This window comes from Rhinopithecus roxellana, chromosome 6 (genome assembly GCF_007565055.1).
Source record: "Rhinopithecus roxellana isolate Shanxi Qingling chromosome 6, ASM756505v1, whole genome shotgun sequence".
Lineage (NCBI taxonomy): Eukaryota > Metazoa > Chordata > Mammalia > Primates > Cercopithecidae > Rhinopithecus > Rhinopithecus roxellana.
In genome coordinates, this window is record NC_044554.1 from 52049139 (window position 1) to 52070982 (window position 21844).

At 41.2% G+C, this 21844-nt stretch overlaps 1 protein-coding gene across 3 annotated transcripts; it reads left to right on the plus strand.

Annotated features, from left to right (window-relative positions):
* Window positions 1–6620: 6620 nt before the first annotated feature.
* On the plus strand, window positions 6621–15703 carry MRPS33 (mitochondrial ribosomal protein S33). Of its 3 annotated transcripts, none has more exons than XM_010359814.1 (3): window positions 6621–6691; window positions 11250–11491; window positions 15337–15703. In XM_010359814.1, exons 2-3 carry the CDS (start codon window positions 11277–11279, stop codon window positions 15440–15442), a joined length of 321 nt encoding a protein of 106 aa, XP_010358116.1. In that variant the 5' UTR covers window positions 6621–6691; window positions 11250–11276; the 3' UTR covers window positions 15443–15703. The 3 variants fall into 3 exon arrangements, with proteins under 3 accessions (XP_010358116.1, XP_030789120.1, XP_030789121.1); XM_030933260.1 differs by lacking the exon at window positions 6621–6691 and adding an exon at window positions 6930–7053; XM_030933261.1 differs by lacking the exon at window positions 6621–6691 and adding an exon at window positions 7992–8106.
* Window positions 15704–21844: the final 6141 nt, after the last annotated feature.

Sequence of the window (21844 nt, forward strand, 5' to 3'; positions counted from 1 at the left end):
CCGGCGGGGAAAGACACAGGTCAACTGCGCGGGCGCAGTCTGACGGCTGACGAAGAAAATGGAAACCTACCTAGCCGTGCCTACCGCCCCGCCCCCGACCCGCCTATGTCCCGCCCACTGCCCTGCCACTCCCAGGCCCAGGACATAAAAGCCACTCCCAGCGGCCGCAGGGCGTGAACTTCCTCGGCCCCTCCTCCTAGGCGGGACCCAGGAACCTCGTGGGAGAACGCCGGAGACCGGTGAACCTCGCCCCGCCCCTCCTTCCCATTGGCAAGTTAATCAAGTTTTCTTTTACCCTGCCTATTTGCCTATTCTCTGGCACTTACTCTGGTGGTCATCTGGAGCAAATCAGTTTTTATGCTTGAAAGCTTTTAATAACCATGTGTCACATTTTCCTGCAACAAAATAGTAGTCAATTGAATTTTAACTTTTTTAATTTCTATGACAAAAAGTATGTGTTAAAAACATTTTTCCCTTTGGATTGAGTTATCCTTACAAATTTTTTGTACACAAATGATCAAAGTGACTTAAATATATCATGAATTTTGATAAACACTTATAAACAAAACACTTCTTAACATATCCCTTAACAGATGAAGCTTTCCCCACTTAATTAATATATTCAAATATGACTTTTTAATTGCTTGAAGGGGACAGCATCAATCCTATTACTATTTTCACTTAAATGGATGTAAGCATTGAGAAAATGTGTTCACATAAGTGGATGGAAATGAGAAAACCCGTGTTATAGAAGTATCACACAATTTTTTAAAAGCATGGTTAAAAAAACACAGAACATAAAATTTACCATCTTAACCATTTTTAAGTGTACAGTACAGTAGTGTTGAGTATATGCACATTGTTGAGCAATAGGTCTCTAGAACCTTTTTATCTTGCAAAACTGCAACTCTGTATCCATGGAACAACTGCCCTTCCTCGCTTCCTCCACTTATTTCATAATAATAAAACATAATGTGCAAGATAAATGTTATTTACGAATTAGAGTATAACAGACAGGATTCCTTCAGTGTCTGTGTGTATACTGAACTTTGGTTTTCAGCTTTTAGGAATAGCTGAAGAATGGCAACTACCATTCTACTTTGCATTTCTAAGAATTTGACCACTTTAGATGCCTCATATAAGTGGAACCATGCAACATTTGTCTTTTAGTGACTGGCTTATTTCCCTTAGCATAATGTCCTCAAGGTTCATCCATGTTTTAGCATATGACAATATCACCCAATTATTTGAACTCTCTCTGAGTTATATGACAAAGGTACATAGAAATCTATCACAAAAATTATTTAATTATCTGTCAGCTAAAAACTTACCTAGTTCCTTCTTCTTTTTCTGAAAACAAAGAATTACTTTCAACCTGACTTTTAAGAGCATGTATTATACAGTCATTCGCTTTCACAATGTTTGGGAAATATACCAAAAGGCAACACCAAGATTTGCAAAATCTATATTTGTTCTGTTTTCATTTAGAATCACCTTGTTTTGTCCAGGAACAGTGGCTCACACCTGTAATCCCAGCACTTTGGGAAGCCAAGCGGGGAAGGATCACTTGAGTCCAGGAGTTCGAGTCAAGCCTAGGCAACATAGCAACACCCAATCTCTACAAAAACTTCAAACAGTAGCCAGGCATGGTGGCTCATACCTGTAGTCTCACCTACTCCAGAGGCTAAGGTGGGAGGATCTTTGAGCCCATCAAGGGGTTAGCAAAATGGAAATATTGTTAATTTTGATACAAAATATCTTTTATAAAAAGATTTTATCTCATCATGCACTTTTACATTTTTGCCAAACCTTGGAGCTGTAGATACGGCTTATTCAATTTATAGAAAATACCCATTAGCCACATCATCTAATTAGTAAAGCTAATCCTCATTGTCAAACCAATCATCTAGGTCAGATTTATTTTCTAACCTCATTTTTAACTCAACTAAATGTATTAGAATATGTATTTTTAGTTTTTTTAAGCTAGTAAATTATCAAATACATCTCATAACCTCAAATATTAAAAGCAGTCAAGATTTAAATGATATCAAAACTATTAGAATTGGTTTATCCATTTTTATAATACACCATAAAACCAAGAATAAATCTTTATGGTTTTTCTCATTACTTATTTCATAATAATAAAACATAATGTGCAAGATAAATGTTATTTATGAATTAGAGTATAACAGACAGGATTCCTTCAGTGTCTGTGTACACTGAACTTTGGTTTTCAGCTTTTAGGAATAGCTGAAGAAGAATAATATATAAATATTCTAGAATAGCTCTAAACAATTTTTTGGAAATCATAATCAAAATGTTTCCTATATATTTAATGAAGAATAAAATAATATGCTATTTAAAAAGTAATTAGCCTAGAAGCTAAAGCATAATTTTATTTTTGTTAATAAGAGGCAGAAAGAAGTCAGGATTGAAGTATTTCTCTATTTCATAATAGAATTTGATAAAATAAGTGTATCAGATAAGATAGGCTAGGTCATGCTCCAATAACAAACAACAAATTTGTATGACTTAAAACAAAGGCATGTGAATTAAAACAACAACAGCTCATTTCTAACAAAAAATATTATTTCCATTATGGGCTGGTGGAACAGGATCAGCCCCTCATAACGATTCAGAAGTACAGGCTGACAGAGCAACAACTCTCTATCTCAGAGGGGAAGGAGAGCTCTGGAGTTTCATCAGGGTAAATAACCACCCTCATCAGAAGGTGATGCTTCACATCTGCTCATAACTCATTGGCCAGAAAGAGTCACATGGTCCTAACCAATCTCAAAATTCCCATGAAATACAATCTAGCCAAAGTAGAAGGAAATGGAAAAGATCTGGTGAACTGTATCAGTGATTATCACAATACACTTTCACCTTCATCAAACAACACACACCAAATCTAAAATAAAATTATGTATTACTTTTACACAGTTTATTCCAGTGCAATGTGAAAAATATGAAGGTACCTGAAAATAATCTGTATGATATTTACAATGATCAGTGTCATGACCAGGAGCAGTGACTCACATCTGTAATCCCAGCACTCTGGGAGACGGAGGCAGGCAGATCACCTGAGGTCAGGAGTTTAAGACTGGCCTGGCCAACATGGTAAAATTCTGTCTCTACTAAAAATACAAAAATTAGCTGGGCGTGGTGGCAGGTGTCTGTAATCCCAGTTATTCAAGAGGCTGAGGCACAAGAATCGCTTGAACCCAGAAGACAGAGGTTGCAATGAGCCGAGATCACCCATTGCACTCCAGCCTGGGCAACAGAGTGAGACTGTCACAAAGCTCCACTACTTCAGCTGTTCAGAGCTGTGTTTCTTTCCAGATAATGATATATCTTATGGAGAAGTACTGAGAATAGCTGAAAAGAATTGCTTAGGTTTAAATATTCCGGAAAAACATTGGCTTCGATACTTTCTTCAATGCTGCTTTGCTCTGCTCTCACCAGACTCTCCTTCAAAAACAATGCACTTTTCAACAGAGGATGGAAGAGATCTAACGATTAAAGGAAAATTACTGTCACTCTTACCACTAACATTCACACAGTATATCTGATTTCAGAAAATCACAACAAACCAATTACCATATTTCTGACAGTCGTACTTCACCGTTAAGTGGAATATATGTAAGATGGGAAGGGACATGAAGCCTAAGAAGGGTTAACGGTGCCTTGATTGATCATTAGAGGAAGCTTCCTCCAAAACATTTTGAATCTTCCTTTCATATGTCATCCTGGAAGGTATATCCCTCACACTTTGGGTGAGGGATATACCTTTCTTTTGTAAGGTCCAAGAACTGTTGTAAATGCAGAAGTAAAAAAGAACCTACATGATGCTAAGAAAGAGTACTTATGAAAATACGGTATCTGTAAATTGATTTACTTAAAGCAATAAATTTTCCCCTGCCTCTTGGACTATGCCACACCATAAGAACTTGAAGTTGATGTAGCTTTAATTCTTGCTCTGTCTAATGACAAAGAACATTTGCCAAAGAGTATGATGAACAATGAAATCACTTAAAGTGGAGGCTTTCCATTTTACCCAACTGACAGCAAGAAATATATTTATATTATGATCCAATGCACATATACATATTGTTTCATGAAACAATAGTTACCCCTACTACATGTGATGCATTTTGATATTTTGTATCCTAATGTCTTTCTTTTAATGGTGGTCTCTATTCATTAAATTGATTTCACAGCCAACTAATGGTTCACAGCACACAATTGGAAAACATAGGACTACAGAAAACAGAAATATATAAGGCAATATCTGATTTATAGAGCAATCTGTGATAAAAATTGCTCTCAAAAATGTGTTATCTTGGAGGTGTAAATGGGTAAGCCAAGGTCTGGTGAAGCTAATATCCATAGGAGGTTCAATTTTATTCTATTCACTTAATTTTTCCATCCCTATCATTCCAATTTTCCTATTGATCAGTGACAGTCTCTGACTGGCCAATTTCAAGGGCTTGCTCCTTCCAATCCTGTGGCAGGTTGAAACTGTTCCCCAAAGATAACAGATTCTGCAAATGTTACCAGATATGGGGAAAAGGCCTTTGAAGATGTGATTAAATTAAGACTCTTCAAATTGAGAGAGTATTTTGGAGTAGCTCCGTGGATCCTAAATGCAATTACACATTCCTAAAAGGGAGACAGTGAGAATTCTGACACACATGGTGAAGGGAATGTGAAGAGGGAACAGAGAGATTTGAAGATGTTGGCCTTGAAGTCTAAAGTGATGTGGCCACAAGCCAATGAATGCCAGCAGCCACCAGAAGCTGGAAGAATCAAAGAACTGATTCTCCCCTAGAGTCTCTGGAGGGAACACAGCCCTGTCAACATCTTGATTTTGGCCCAGTGATGCTGATTTTGAATTAATGGTCTCTAAAAATGTGAGAGAATAAATTTCAGTTGCGCTACAACACCAAGTTTGTGGTATTTTATTATAGTGGCCTCAGGAAACTAATATGAACCCCATAAAATTGACTCAGTGAAAGCGATAGTGCAAAGTACCTAAACAGTCACCTGAAACTCTATATACCTAGCTATGTTTCAAGAAAGATTCATGGTAGCTTATAGCAATTCACAAAACATTAATAACACCAATAATTCATTCGTGAAAAGGGAAAAACAGGAAGGATATACAAGACGAAACCAACAAGGTTTATGCAAATATATATCTATAAATAGCTCTTGCCTCGAGCCAATTAAAATTTGGCTTTAAACCAGCAGCTTACACGTAAAGGAAGTCTTCTTGTTTATATGATTAAGTAGCCATTAGATAAAAACAAGCCAACTCCACAAAAACAAGCACAAAAGAAAAGATGAAAGTTCTCCCAGGAGTTTCGCTCCTTAGGACTTTTTTTTTTGGACTGCAGCCATGCATAGGATACTCACTACCCCTTTGTAAACGTAAATGTAGTCACTAGACCCAAATTTATAAGGCTGTTTACTATATGATATAGGTTGATAACATGTCAAAACTTAACTTGATAAAAGCAAATCCTATAGCATAGATTGATTAGACGTCAAACTCTAACTTAAAAGTAAATTCTGTAGGAGGAAAGAGGTTGTAAATACAATATCCACTAGGTAGGCAACTCACTGCCGATATTAATTCCAGGGTACATTTTGGAATATTTATAAAATGCCTTGAACGATGCTCAGAAACGAGTACTGTTTCCTCACCCAAACTATCAAACATTGAGTAAGGCTGCATACAATGCCTATGGGATGTGGCTTGCTTGAAAACAGATTTAGGCCGGGCGCGGTGGCTCAAGCCTGTAATCCCAGCACTTTGGGAGGCCGAGACGGGCGGATCACGAGGTCAGGCGATCGAGACCATCCTGGCTAACACGGTGAAACCCCGTCTCTACTAAAAAAAATACAAAAAACTAGCCGGGTGAGGTGGTGGGCGCCTGTAGTCCCAGCTACTCGGGAGGCTGAGGCAGGAGAATGGCGTAAACCCGGGAGGCGGAGCTTGCAGTGAGCTGAGATCCGGCCACTGCACTCCAGCCTGGGCGACAGAGCAAGACTCCGTCTCAAAAAAAAAAGAAAGAAAGAAAGAAAGAAAACAGATTTAGTTTGGAGTGAAATACTCACAGTGTTTTCTACTATCTGCCCAGCGAGGTCTAGATAACTACCGAGGAGACAAACGTTCCATCCCTACTCCCCGAAGAAGCTCCTGAGTCAATGGGGGAAAGTGCCCCTAACCCAGCCTACGGGTAGCAAGGAAGGCTTGCAGCTGGTGATCCTAATTAACTATTAGAGGATAAGCAGATAGATGGAAGGGGAGGGGGACAGCGCCGAAAGTCGGTCAGAAAGACCATACAGCACACGCATCGCCATTGCTTCAGAGCTTTTGGGGGCAGGTCTGTAGCCATTCCCAACAAAATATACTACCGAACCCTGCAAGCCCTTCCAGAGAGCCAGACCTCTCTAACTCTCCCCAGCGGGTCCTCCGCACAGGCGGCGGCGCTAGCTTCACTGCGCAGGCGCCAGGTACACCTCGGAGGCCTCAGGAGGGGGAGCCAGTAAGTCCGGGTCCACTAGGCCTCCGCTCTAGCCGCCAAGCTTCTGTTTCTCTACTGCTCCCCTGAGCGAGTTCGGAGCCGGGTAGGGGGCGGGCCTTCCGGGACGAGGGCGTGTGGGTGAGGAAGGTCAGGTCCAGGTAAGGCTGTCAATGATCTTTGGGGGTCTGCAGCGAGGGGAGATGACTGTAGAGGTCTACGGGGGTCTCCAACCTTGTAGAGTCGCCAGGAATAGGGCGAATCCATTTCATTAGTGATCAGTTCGGGCGGTTCACGTGCATCACACAAATAACTCGGCCTTTTCCTGCGTCAGTTGGGGGATTTCTTAAATGTAGGATACCCGCGTTTCCGCTGCTGTAATTTCCTCTCAGGCGCAGTTACTCTCTTCCAGATGGGTTAACAGTAGAAGGCTCAGTTTCTCTGCTTACCACACGGCCTTCTGCACCGTAGCTTTGGGTGGTGGGCTGCAGATTAATTTTGTAACCACCGTAAGAAAAATACGGTAAGGTGATATTTAAGAAAAATGTTTGTGAAATGCGCTCCCGAGTCAAACGTCGGTTAATTTGACACTACTACAGTTCCCATCACAGTCAGGCATGATCGAGTCAGGTGGAGGGAGTTGAAGATTGTTCTTGCTGAACTGAATGCAGCTAATACTTTCAGTGCCGTTGATGCCTCTGTGACTCCGTAAAATAATCGGTACCGGGCTTTTTTTTTTTTTTAAGCATTCTGTTGAGATTGTTTTTATGTTTAGATTGTTTATATGACAACGTGTGTACACTGTGAGTTCCTTGGATCCTGATGGTTATTAGGGTAGGCACTGTGCCGTGAATTTTGCATGTTAGTTTCACATCGCAGGTAGTATGACTGTCCTCGTGTGGTCGATGAGAACCTGGCAGAGAATAAGCACCATTTAAAAAACGACGTGACCATTAAAAGGCAGAGGCGAGATTCCAACCAGCTTTTTTATTCTGCAGCTGGTGCGTTCTGCTAACCAATGGTTTCTGGGAAACTGGAGAAAGCTCTCTCCCAGAATGATTTACAGACACACATACATACACATATCAGCATACAGATTTACACTTCCACTGTTTTCAGAACGCTGAAGCACATCCAGGTTAAGAACTCTTGCACTTCATCTTTACCTTTCAAAGAGAAAAGGCAAACCTAATACAAAGCCACTTATTGAAATAATCTTTTAAATGCATCAGACCTTTCAAAAAGATGAAAGAAGTTTGCCCTTTTATGCCAAAGTAAAAATATGGGAATTTTCTTCTCATGTGAGCTTAATTTGTTTTGCTCAGCACATTTGAGAATTTGTTTTTGCTTAGCATTTTCAGTTCCAGTTAACTTATTTCATGATAGTACAGGTTTCTTTAGGTCACATTTTAAGGAAAGTAACACTTAAAGTGACTTGGTTTGTACTCCCTGAGAATGGTTTCATGTGAATGAAGATGTCATTGACATGCACATTGGAAGAAAAGCTCCCCTGTCATTCTTCGTGAGAGACATGCGTCTGTGCACTGTGGAAGGAAACAACAAAGCAGTGTCATTGGTAATTGTTAAAACCACTTTCCGTTTCCTCCTGTTTAGCAAGCCTGGGCCTTTGTTTCTAGTAAGGGATTTAGGTTTGAAGAGGCTTATTCCCTTTCTCTGTCATAAAATTTTAGGACTTAGATTTTATGCTATAACCATGTTCCAACCGATTCTGATGTGACCTTTTTATGTACAAGTTATGTATCCCAGTAATTTGCCACATTCCAAAATGGGCATGGAGATAACAGCAGCATCCTGTGATGGCTTCAGTGACTACTGTCCTACTGAGTCCCTTCCTCCTCCTGGCTACCTTGGCAAGTTACCAAGGTGCTGGTCCTCTCCCTATGTTTCTCTGTCAGTCTTTGTAAGTGAGGTCATCATTCCAGGGAGGCACGAAGTTTTTACTGTATGGAATATGTATCTGTCTGTCTCTCCTTTTTTTTAAACATGATTAAGAACAAGGAATAAATAAATGTGTCTGTGTAGAACGTATGAAAACCAAACTTACAGTTCTGGGCTCGTTCTTTTTTGTGAATTACCATTTCTACCGAGTGCCACTGTTACTCATTTTCGCACTAGTCCTGCAAGCCTTGTTTTCAGAAAAGGAAACTCAGGTTTAGAGAGGATGAGTAACGGTTCACAATAACCCAAGGATTAAGGGACAGAGCCAGTAGTCAAACCCAGGCCTCGGGAATCCCTGTTGCCTCTTCATTTACAAACAAAGGGACTTGGAGTTCAGAACAGAGTCCTGAAAACACTGTAACAAACTGATAGTTCCCAGACCAGCTTACAGATACTGTGGAAAAACTCTGCAATTACAGCAAAAATCTATTCCGATGACACAATGGTAATTAAGCAAAACAAAACAAAGTTGATGAAGAAACTGTTGTTTTTTAATCTAATGTTTGGAAAAAGATAATTTTAAAGGGCAAAGGAAGAGAAAAAGCATGCAAAGAAACTAAGTGACTTCTGGACATTTGCAAGGCTTTTTAGAGGTTAATGGCACTGGTTTGTTTATACATTAAACTGTTAAATGACTGTTTTTCACCTTGAGACTGTAACCCTAGTCCTAACAATCCCACCCCCAACCAGAGTTGGGAAAGAAGTGAATCAGGAAACTGAGAATGCTGAATGGAAAAGGAAGAACAGGCTGCAGATGGTGGGAAGAGAGGGGTGGATGTTGGATCTGACAGTTCTACCATTGCCAGCCTTCAGGTGGCACTATTGACCGAAGATTGCTTGGTGGGTGTTCTGAATGGTTTTGAGGTTGACAGTTGGTTTGAGATCAGCCTCTGCCTTTTTTTTTTTTTTTTTTTTTTTTTTTTTTGACGCCTAATCTTGCTCTGTCACTCAGGCTAGAATACAGTGGTGCAATCATAACTCAGTGTAACCTCAAACTCCTGTGCTCAAGCAATGCCCCTCCTCACACTCCACAAGTAGCTGGAACTACCGGTGTGCACTACCATACCAGACTGATTTTCTTATTTTCTTTTCTTTTTTTTTTTTCTGTAAAAACAAGGTTTTGCCATGTTGCCTCGGCTGATCTTGAAATCCTGGCCTCAAGTAATCGTCCCATCTCAGCCTCTCAAAGTATGGGATTATAGGCATGAGCTACCATGGCCAGCCTCCTCTGTTAATGGATCTTGAAATAGGCATTGAAACTTCCTTAATTTAAACACGGTGTGTTGTCTTGCAAGAACTATTTTGAAATTCACTTGGCACCATTCTTATGTAGGAGGGTTTTTTGGTACATTTCTCCCATTGGTTTTTCAAGGTTTATGCCTTTTTCCTGCTTGAATATCAGCACCTTTTCATCTCAGCTGAACTGTTTCCCAGGATAGTCTCTGAGCCAGCAACGATTCTCATCTCACTACTAAAATTTCTCATAAATTGGCATATTCTGCCAACAATAACCCCGACGCCTGGTCTAAACTGAGTTGAGATAGTTATTCCACTAGCAGCTTTCTTGATTTTTATGTATCCCCTGTATAGTTTTTTATGTCTATTAGCTGTAATTTGTTCATATCATGGATATCATTCTTAGACCTATTTCAGTGTTGTGTGCCTCTGAAGAAAAAGCTACTGTTTTCGGCTGATAAGAACTTAGCTAGTTTGGCCGGGCGCGGTGGCTCAAGCCTGTAATCCCAGCACTTTGGGAGGCCGAGACGGGTGGATCACGAGGTCAGGAGATCGAGACCATCCTGGCTAACATGGTGAAACCCCGTCTCTACTAAAAATACAAAAAACTAGCCGGGCGAGCTGGCGGGCGCCTGTAGTCCCAGCTACTTCGGAGGCTGAGGCAGGAGAATGGCGTAAACCCAGGAGGCGGAGCTTGCAGTGAGCTGAGGTCCGGCCACTGCACTCCAGCCTGGGTGACAGAGCGAGACTCCGTCTCAAAAAAAAAAAAAAAAAAAAAAAAAGAAAAAGAACTTAGCTAGTTTGCATTAAAACAATATATAAGATGGAAGATACAGCAAGTAACCTCACAATTCATACGTGCCTTCTATTTAGTAAGAAAATGAATCTTTTGAGCTATTGGATTTATTTCTATAGGGCTACTGTCTGTTTTTTTTCCCAAATGGCTCTCAGTCTCTAGGCAAAATTCAGTTCAGTAACCTAGAAGCCAAATGACCTCATAACTCATTAGCAGCTCTCAGAGCCTTCTGGAGCCCTTGAGGAGAACAGTGTTCAAAGGACTGATAATAAAAACAACAGCATAATTATGTCTCTGCCATGATTACACCTTTTGATGGCAAGCAGTCAGCATATTAATGCTGCAGATTGCTTAGGTGGGTGTTTTCTGAAGGTATAATAATGCTGGACTAGGATAACTTGTTTCCCTGTCTTCTTCATCCCCAGCCTACAAATAGGTAAACTGACTGTCAGTAAATAACCTGGTGAATCACAAAATAGTTGGTTGTAAAGGAGGCAATACAGTAAGGAAGTAATAGCATGTAAACACAAAATGTAAAAATCGCAGCTGTAAAGCATGAAAAGGAAATAGCCATTTGGCCTGTGGATACTTCTCCACTCCTAGGCATGTCCTGCCAACACTGCACGGATCATGAGCGACTTGCTGTGTTTGCATTTTCTAAAGTATTCATTAGCTAATCTTGGGATTTCTTACCCTAACCTGTTTATCTTTCTTCTCATTTTCTATAGGAACTCTAACTCCTTGCCACTCAAGAAATGTCCTCCCTTTCAGAATATGCCTTGCGCATGTCTCGTCTCAGTGCCCGGCTATTTGGTGAAGTCGTCAGGCCTACTGATTCCAAGTCTATGAAAGTGGTGAAACTGTTTAGTGAACTGCCCTTGGCCAAGAAGAAGGAGACTTATGACTGGTATCCAAATCACCACACTTACGCTGAACTCATGCAGACACTCCGATTTCTTGGACTCTACAGGTGATGACAAACACAAAGAGGGACCTATGAGAGACTTTTTTTAGTAGATCAGAAAAGGAAAAAACTTAGCCTTTCTATCCTTGTAGTTTTGTTCTTATAATAGAGCCTAGGTAGTTCAAAAGGTACAGTTTACAGAAGAAAGGCTTCTTTCAAAATACCCATAATGGAGAGACCAAAAAAAAAGGAAATTCATGCTTGTTGGAAGATATATTTTAATTATGTCTACAACATGACTAATGTTGAATAGAAACTGAGCTGTAGAGAGGTGTCTAATAATTTGTTAATCTAAGAGCACTCTAAAAATGATGCCGAGAGGCCGGGCGCGGTGGCTCACACCTGTAATCCCAGCACTTAGGGAGGGATTGGTGGGTGGATCATGAGGCCAAGAAATCAAGACCATCCTGGCCAACCTGGTGAAACCCCGTCTCTACTAAAAATACAAAAATTAGCTGGGTATGGTTGTACACGCCTGTAGTTCCAGCTACTCAGGAGGCTGAGACAGGAGAATTGCTTGAACCCAGGAGGTGGAGGTTGCAGTGAGCCGAGATCACACCACTTCACTCCAGCCTGGTGACAGTGAGACTCCGTCTCGAGAAAAAAACAAAGATGCAGAGAAAAACTGGCCTAAGTACTGAGGAAGAAAGCCCCAGAAACACCACCAGGGCAGTGGGCTCTTGTTGTCAGATGAACAGAATCCCTGACCCACACTTGATCTGCTGCTTAACTGGTATGTGGGAGCCTTCTTTCTCTTCTGGTGGCATTTTTGTTGACATTTCTTCCTACTCTCTTCTGGCATCTTTATTTTACACCCTTTCTGATATATTAATTTGGTCTGGATAAGCTGTAGTTTGCCGTTAAGGATAATACATAAATCACACAGGTTCTTTACACCATATGTTTGTATGTGTGTGTATGTCTAGGAAATAGGTGCTTAGGACTGAATGCGTCTCTAAAAAGAGAAAAGATCAGGCCAGGCACAATGGCTCAAGCCTGTAATCCCAGCACTTTGGGAGGCCGAGGCAGGCGGATCACCTGAGGTCAGGAGTTTGAGACTAGCTTGGCCAACATGGTGAAACCCTGTCTCTACTGAAAATACAAAAATTAGCTGGGCGTGGTGTCACACTCCTGTAATTCCAACTACTTGGGAGGCAGAGGCAGGAGAATTGCTTGAACCCACGAGATGGAGGTTGCAGTGAGCCGAGATCATGCCACTGTACTCCAAACTGGGCGACAAAGCAAGACTCTATCTCAAAAAAAAAAAAAAAAAAAAAATCAAATACCTATGTGATCCTTTTCATTAAATTAATTTTTTGGCCAGGGCGATAGTTCACAGCTTAATCCCAGCACTTTGGGAGGCCAAGGCGGGCAGACCACTTGAGGTCAGGAGTTCTAGAACAGCCTGGCCAACATAGTGAAACCCCATCTCTACTAAAAATACACAAATTAGCTGGGCGTGGTGGTACATTCCTGTAATCCCAGCTACTTGGGAGGCTGGGGGCAGGAGAATCGCTTGAACTCAGGAGGCAGAGGTTACAGTGAGCTGAGATCGTGCCACTGCACTCCAGCAACAGAGCGAGATTCAGTCTCAAAAAGAAAAAATTATTTTTTTTAATTACCAAACTAATACATGCGCATTACAAAAGAATTCAAATAGTACATAATTGTACAAAGTTAAAATACCATCTTTTTAAAAATTTAACAAGTTACAATTGGACTTGTCTTTGGGCAACAATACTAAAATTACTTGGAACCATTTATTCTAATACAATAGAATTAATAGTACAGCATAACATTTAATCCAAATCACTAAAGATTGGTATATTCACTGTCCAGTGGCTATTTCTTACGTACCTTCCAGGTGCAGGCACCTAAGATGGCACTATGGGAACAGTGGTGAACAAAATAGATGTGCTTGGTTAACATATCAGAGGTTACAATCTATGACATGTTTTGAATGTTTGGAATTGCTTTGAGACTACCTCTCTTGCCATCAGTCTGGGCTCAGAAAATAAAAACTAATTTTATTATAACCCGAAATAAAATATTGGGAGGCAGGTATCCTGAGGAGATTATAACCCATGAAAAAATCACATTCAGTTATTTTATCTTTTTGCTGCTGCTGTCTGTTTGAAGAATAAAGACTTAGCTATCTTTGGGGACAGGGAAAAATTACTCCAGGTATCCATAGAAAAACTTATTTTCATGTAGTCCCTAGGTACGTTAAATGACACCTCTAATGCTAGGCCTCCTGTGGCATCAGGCAGGATGAAACTAGACAGTCTCCAATAAATAAAATATTATTCAGATACCTGCAAAAGAGGGAGGGAAGCACCAGTTCTCAGAAACAATTGATTCATTCAGTTAACCAGGTGCCCAACTTGTGTCATCAACAGAGACAGAGTCGCCAGAAAGCTATCTTTCTGTCCAACGGTTGATGAGAATGAGGGAGGGACAGAAGAGGGAGAAAAAAAATAAGTAAATTTTGTGATCTGTTACAAAGTTGAACATGCTATGGAAAAAATAGTAGAGCCGGCCGAGCAGGATCCAGAATGCCGACGGGGCCTGCAGTGGGTGGGGAGAGGCCAGATTACAGGATGAAACAGGACAGGGTCAGCCTCCTTGAGGAGTCGAGGTTTAAGCAGAGGCTTGAAGGTGGCGAGTGAACCGAGTAGGACTTGGGGAAGAGCTTGCAAGGCAGAGGGGCAAGAGCACAGCAAAGGCCTTAAGGTGGGAGTGTTCCTTTCCAAGAGGCGTGCAGGTTACGGGGTGTGGGACTGGAGACAGGTTGCAAGGGGCTGTGAGGCCGTAGTAAGGACGATGGCATTTGCTCTGGTTGAAATGGGGAACCATTTGCAGGGCTATGAACAGGAGTGGCATGATCTGACATATATTTTAGAAGAATGACAGCAGACGCACTGTTGAGAATTATTTGGGGACACTCACCACTAATCCCAAAGAGTTGTATACTGTCTGTGATGTTCACGGATAGCCTAGAGCGTTAAAACTTAAGCTCAGCAAACCCCTCTCTTACATTTGATTCATACACTGTTATTATCCATGCTTTACAGGTGAGGAAACTAAGGTGCAGGGAGGTAAGGCCACTTATCCAAGGTGACAGATCTAGTGAATGGTGGAGCCATGATTTGAACCCAGGTTCACATGGGATCCAGAGCTTACATGTTTAAACACCATACCATTCTTTAGGTATCTGGGCTTAAGATGTAGACTTTTTTTTTATAGTATAAGCAATCATCAACTTCTATGCCATCTGCATACTTACATAGTCCTGGCTGCTTTGATTGCTTTAGTATCTGTCTTTTGATTTGGCTTCTTCTGCCTGAGCCTTTCCCCAGCAGCCTTTTTGTGGGAGTTACCTACTGCCACTAAGATTTCACCATGTTGGCCAGGCTGAGCTTCCTCTAGACCTCACCCCATTCTGAGTAGATGCTAGTTCCTAGGGCAGTCAGGGTCTCTGTGTAGCTATTGAAGCTGATGCCCACTTTTTCTCCTCTCTGTGTTTAGTCTTAGTGTTGCAGGGAAATTTGGGGTAATCACTAGTATTGTGTCATTGTTATGTAGGTTTACATAGGCTGACCTGGGAATTCCACTGCAGCTTGTGGCATTGTTTCTGTGAGGGGAAACGGACTTACAAGCGAACTTTTGGAATACACCGCATTTCTGTGATAGGGACTCCCTATACTTTTTGTACACCAAGCTGAGCGTGTGGCCAACTTGTAAAAGTCAAAGATTGATAACCAGAATGACCCAAGAAAACAGCGCCAGGTCAGTGTACTTTTCTACCTTGTAAAAATAACTGGTTAACTATTTTTTCCTTCTTCATTCAGAGATGAGCATCAGGATTTTATGGATGAGCAGAAACGACTAAAGAAGCTTCGTGGAAAGGAGAAACCAAAGAAAGGAGAAGGGAAAAGAGCAGCAAAAAGGAAATAGTGTTGGTCCCTCAAGAGGGAGAATTTCTTCCTCAGTGGCAGAGAGAAGAAAGGGCATTTATTGTCTTTCCACATATTGGAGGAATGTCATCTTCCTAAATGAAGGTTATTTGGAGGAACGCAGTCATCTCCTTGTTGAAATCTCGTCCGGTTATGTTGTGGCTGATTTCTTGAACACATTCTAACTGCACAATTATTTTGGCCTTGGCCATGTAATGTGAGGTTTACCTGATTCTCTAATGAAATAAATCCCTAAGTTATTGTTTGACGATTTGTTTGGGGTGGGGTGGGATGGTGGGGGATGGAGGGGAAACCTCATTAAGTAAGCGTCCTATAGTGTCCTCATCTCTCCCGTTTTGCTTACTCACTCACCCAGCCCTAAACTTCTTTCATCTTGGGCCCTTCAGCCACTGTCTCCACCACCAAGCTCACAAACTTTGTGTGTCTTCACCTACTCCTTTGAGAAATCTATTAAGATGAATTTGTAGGGTAAGTATCTTTTAAAAGGAAGTATTGAATACCTGCTCTATACAAGATATTGGGGCCCTGGTAATACAAGTGGTTAGCAAATACTCCCTACCTCATGTAAGTTTCAGTCTTTTGGGAGGGACTAATATTACATAATTACATACAATTATATTACATGCTACAAAGGAAAAAGACTTCTGTAAGAGCATGGATGGATGGATGGATGAATGCAGAGAGGGACAGCCAGAAGCCCAAACCACGTTAGGGAATTTAAATAAAGCTTCCCTAAAGAAATGATATTTAAGACGGGCATGGTGGCTCACGCCTATAATCCCAACACTTTGGGAGGCCGAAGTGGGTGGATCACAAGGTCAAGAGATCGAGACCATTTTGGCCAACATGGTGAAACCCCGTCTACTAAATATATAAAAATTAGCTGGGCGTCGTGGCATGCACCTGTAATCTCAGCTACTCGGGAGGCTGAGGCAAGAGAATCACTTGAATCCGGGAGGCAGAGGTTGCAGTGAGTTGAGATCACGCCACTGCACTCCAACCTGGCAACAGAGCAAGACTCCGTCTCAAAAAAAAAAAAAAAAAAAAAAAAAAAGTATTTAGGCTGAACCTTGAAGGATAAATAAGAGGTCGCCAAAAGGAAAATGGTGAGAAATGTGTTTGAGGCAGAGAGTACCATTTGCAAAGCCGTAGGTATGAAGAAATTGTCTGTCCAAGGAATGATGATTTGTTCATGATTGGCCATAAGAAAACAGGCCAGATCATGAAGGGCTTTGCATGTTCTGTGGAAAAGCTTGAACATAACTAGAAGTTCTATGAGAGATGATTGTTGTATAGATTTGAGTAGCTCGCTGCTGGTTTTATTGTATTCCAGCAATGAGTTTCCAAAGAAATTGTGAAGGCTTGGCCGGGCACAGTGGCTCAGGCCTGTAATTTCAGCACTTTGGGAGGCCAAGGCAGGTGGATTACGAGGTCAGGAGATCAAGACCATTCTGGCTAACACGGTGAAACCCCGTCTCTACTAAAAAATACAAAAATTAGCAGGGTGTGGTGGCAGGCACCTGTAGTCCCAGCTACTCAGGAGGCTGAGGCAGGAGAATGGCATGAACCCTGGAGGCAGAGCTTGCAGTAAGCCGAGATCGTACCACTGCACTCCAGCCTGGGCGATAAAGCGAGACTCCGTCTCAAAAAAAAAAAAAAAAAAATTGTGAAGGCTTCTCTGATTTTTTTTTCCCAAGAGTTATTCTGAATCTTTAGCATGTCGGGTAAAAACATAAAATTAATGATCTTAGCCATATTTAAGTGTACAATAGTGTCAATATTCAAATATATGTATTATTCAAAAAATAAAATATGAAAGTATTTTAGTGCAATAGTATTTATTGGAGTATGTGTAGCAGCTACTCCAGCCACGTTTTTTTTCTCTGTAACACTGAATGATTCCTGAAGTAGAAAGAATCCCAGTACATATGTTTAAATGAATGCTACTTTTAAAGATACCTAATCCAGATGGTATGGCTAGGGCCTATTTTATAGCCTGTTTAAAAAAAAAAAAAAACTAAAATTGGGTGGTTTGTATGTATGTGATAGAAGTGAATTCCAGCAGGAGAATTCATTCATTTAGAACTTTATTTTTTATTTTATTTTATTTTTTTTTTTGAGATGGAGTCTCACTCTGTCACCAGCTGGAGTGCAGTGGCGCCATCTCAGCTCAGTGCAAGCTCCGCCTCCCAGGTTCACGCCTTTCTCCTGCCTCAGCCTCCCAAGTAGCTGGGACTAGAGGCGCCTACCACCACGCTTGGCTAATTTTTTGTATTTTTAGTAGAGACAGTGTTTCACTGTGTTAGCCAGGATGGTCTCAATCTCTTGACCTCCTGATCCACCCGCCTCAGACTCCCAAAATGCTGGGATTACAGGCATGAGCCACCACGCCTAGCCCATTCAGAACTTTTTACTGAGCACCTGCCTTGTGCCTGACACATGATAGTTGTAGAGGATACACAGACAAATAGACTTAGTCCCTAAGATTGTGTAAGTGAGCATGTGTGTATTACAAAGTATTGGCAAGATCTCAGAAACGTGCTTAGAAAAGTGCAGCTGCACTGTTATTCTTGGCCACTGCAGCTGAGCCAGGTGTAGGTGGATGATTACCCCAGGATGTTGGGCTGAGAAACAGACTCTCAGCCTGAACCCAGTGTAGCTAAGTAGATGTTTGAATTATGTGGTCTCCAGCTTTTGGAAAAGATCTGAATGTAAGAGGAACTTAAGAGAATTAGCATGATATTTTAAAGAGAGTAACTGCATTACACTCTAACAGCAGACCTGAGTCAGAAAACAAGTAAAGAATCGATGTATTGGTTTGCCAGTGGAAGAGCTTCAGTGAGATCTCAGACCGTGACCCTGCAGTGAGCCTTGGCAATGGTTGACAGGGAAGTTTGTAGATAACATAGCAGTAGATGAGTGTGCCACTGCTCCAGGCTGAAAATCAGAAATGAAAGCTAAAATATATTTGTACATAAGCTATACCTTCAATTGATAGAGCAAGCTGTGTGACTCAAAACAGCCTGTACAGAAGTACGATGGACCAGCTGGAACATATTAATAGAAGATAAGGAAAAAACCCTTGACACCAGGGAAGTCAACAAATTTCAGGACAACAGTGACCAATGGTTAAGATGATGACTAAGGCCAGGCACAGTGGCTCACGCCTGTAATCCCAGCACTTTGGGAGGCCAAGGCGGGCGGATCGCGAGGTCAGGAGATCAAGACCACAGTGAAACCCCGTTTCTACTAAAAATACAAAAAATTACCCGGGCGTGGTGGCGGGTGCCTGTAGTCCCAGCTACTCGGGAGACTGAGGCAGGAGAATGGCGGGAACCCGGGAGGCGGAGCTTGCAGTGAGCCGATATCGCGCCACTGCACTCCAGCCTGGGCGACAGAGCAAGACTCCGTCTCACAAAAAAAAAAAAAAAAAAAAAAAAAAAAAAGATGATGATTAAGTGTAATCAGAAAAAAATCTTTAACTCCAAGTTTAGACGAGCCAGTTTGTTTAATTGGATTTCTCTGGTCAAAACCAAACTATTGGTGCTTTCTAATGTGTGGGGATCACTGTGCATAGACCATTTTGCCCTCGATTTCAGCATAACATAGTAAAAAGAGTGGGTTTTAGATTCAAAAATCACAGGTTTGTGACATCGTGTACTTACTGGTTATGTGATCTTACGTCAGTTACCTTCTCCTTCTCTATAAAATCATAATACTTCACTGGATTAATGAAATAAGATATCTGTGAAAAGGACTCTGTAAATTATAAAACATTAAAAACTTTTATATATAGCGCATTGTGTGACTAGTAAGTACTGCTGTGTCTTACTAGCACAATTTTCTGTGGCAGCGTTGACACATATCTCCTAAAAATACAAAGTTCCCCACATTTACAAGCAGCATGATAGGTTCAGGAAGAGGAGGTAGATGACAGGTAACATCTTATTATTTATGTAATTATGGGCTCCAGAAGTTTTATTTTTTTAAGCACCATGTATGTGTTTCAAGATAAACATAAGGCATCATATATTTAAACATATATAACCATAATGCTTGTATTTATAAATCATCTTCCAAGAAAGAATAAATCAAAATTTGAAATTCTGCCTGCTTCACCCCGTCTCTCTTTACTCACACATTTCTCCCAAAGATCCTGTGTGCCTAATTTTAGAGATTTAAAGCAGGGAACAAACTTCAGGAGCAATAAATAGGGGGAAACATCTGTTATCCTGCCAACCCTGTCTTCGTGGCTTTCCTTAAGTACTCACGAAAAGTTCAGAAGAAAGCATTTCTTAGAAGAAAAAAAAGAGAGAGAGAGTCAGCAAAACAAACAGCATTACATTCAAGGAGACAGATAAAACAGGCTGTCCAGCCCTGGATATTAAGATAACTGGAAAAACAGTAAAACATTTATGCTGAACTTAAAACAGTGAAATGTTTTTTAAATGCCATAAAAGCAGCAAAATGGAGAGAAGCGTTATAAGACTAGCCAGATGCAATTTTGTAACAATTGGAGATGTGGCAATATTACAGGTTCACATTAAAGTAGAAACTAGAGTTAAACCAATGTAGATTCTAAGACCTTTTTCATTCTACTTAAGGAAATATGTGTTTTCTGAAAGGATGGATTCATTTATGGAGAACTTTCTGCATCCCTGTCACAGAAGACTGAGCTCCACCTCGCCTTGTCTCAGTAAGACAATCTAAATGGTGCTCAGTGCAGAATCATTTTCCCGATAGAGCCACAAACAATTGGCCCGTTGAGTTTAGAATAAAAACTATTCTAAACAGAAATTGAAAGTCTAAGGATACAGATTAATCTAAAAAGAGCTCCAGTCTGAGAATATCTGTGAGAAATAGCCAGTGGGTTAAGCACCAAACAAGTTAATATTTAATAAGAGGGTTAGAGATAAAAGAGGTGAATGTTTGCATCATCAGGAATGACTTCCCGAGCAGGAAAGCAATAAATGTAGATAAGGCCAGCTTTTCTGGAGTGTTTAATACATTGTGCTTTGTAGGCTATATCTTATTTGACTCCCCCATATGATAAGTATCCCCATTTTGCAGATAAGACCAATGTCCAAGATCACCCAGCTATAAATGTATAGACTGAAGTTTTAAATTCAAACTGCTGACTCTAAAGCAGGTACCTTCTTTTATTTCTATTCTCCATCCCTGGTAGGTGACAAACCCTGTACCTTTCATCACACTCTTAATGTAGGATTTTCGCAAGCAGAGAGAAAGGGTTGAAGCAAATGGCATGAACAAAGACCCACAAGCAACCATAAAAACTCTGCTTAGTGATAGCTGTAGTGCATGATCTCGCAACCTCAGAGTCATAACCTGAATAAACCAGCACTGAGCCCTCAAAGTCCCACTGTCTTTTCATGACCTCGTGATGTAGCTCTAATCTCTGTGAGTATTATTATACCAGTAACTATCATTTGTCAAGTGCTTCACCATTTGCTAGACACTCTGCTTCACTTTTTTTTTTTTTTTTTTTTTTTTCTTTGAGACAGTGTCTTGCTCTGTTGCCGAGGCTGGAGTGCAGTGGCACAATCTTGGCTCACTGCAACAACCACCTCCCAGGTTCAAGAGATTTTCCTGTCTCAGCCTCCCAAGTACCTGGGACTACAGGCGTGCGCTATCACACCCAGCTAGTTTTTTGGTGTTTGTTTGTTTGTTTGAGACGGAGTCTTGCTCTGTCTCCCAGGCTAGAGTGCAGTGGTGCAATCCCGGCTCACTGCAAGCTCTGCCTTCGGGGTTCACGCCGTTCTCCTGCCTCAGCCTCCGGAGTAGCTGGAACTACAGGCGCCCACCACCACGCCCGGCTAATTTTTTTGTGTGTTTTTAGTAGAGATGGGGTTTTGCCATGTTGGCCAGGCTGGTCTCTAACTCCTGACCTCAACTGATCCACCTGCCTCGGCCTCCCGAAGCACTGGGATTACAAGCGTGAACCACCAACCTGCTTCATTCTTACTGTAAATTACATCACTTAATCCCTACAACAGCCCTAAGAAGTAAGTATTATTTTCCCCCATTTTATACACAAACAAGTTCAGAGCTGTGGTTCTCAACTCTGGTTATGCATTAGAATCAAGATTCCTGTCACTAGTCCCCTTCCAGACCAATCAGAATAGGGGTGGATAGAGAAAAGCTCCTTAGGTGGCTCTACTGTGCAGCCAAGGTTAAGAAATATGGTTTAACACAGTATTTCTCAAACTTAAGTATTCATCAGTATCATCTTGAGGGTTTGTTTGTTCAACATAAATGGCTAAGCCCCACTCCCAGTTTCTTATTCAGTAGGTTTCCAACAGGGCCCAAGAATTTGTATTTGTAATAGGTTCCCAGGTGTGGCTGATGATGCCGGTCTGGAGAT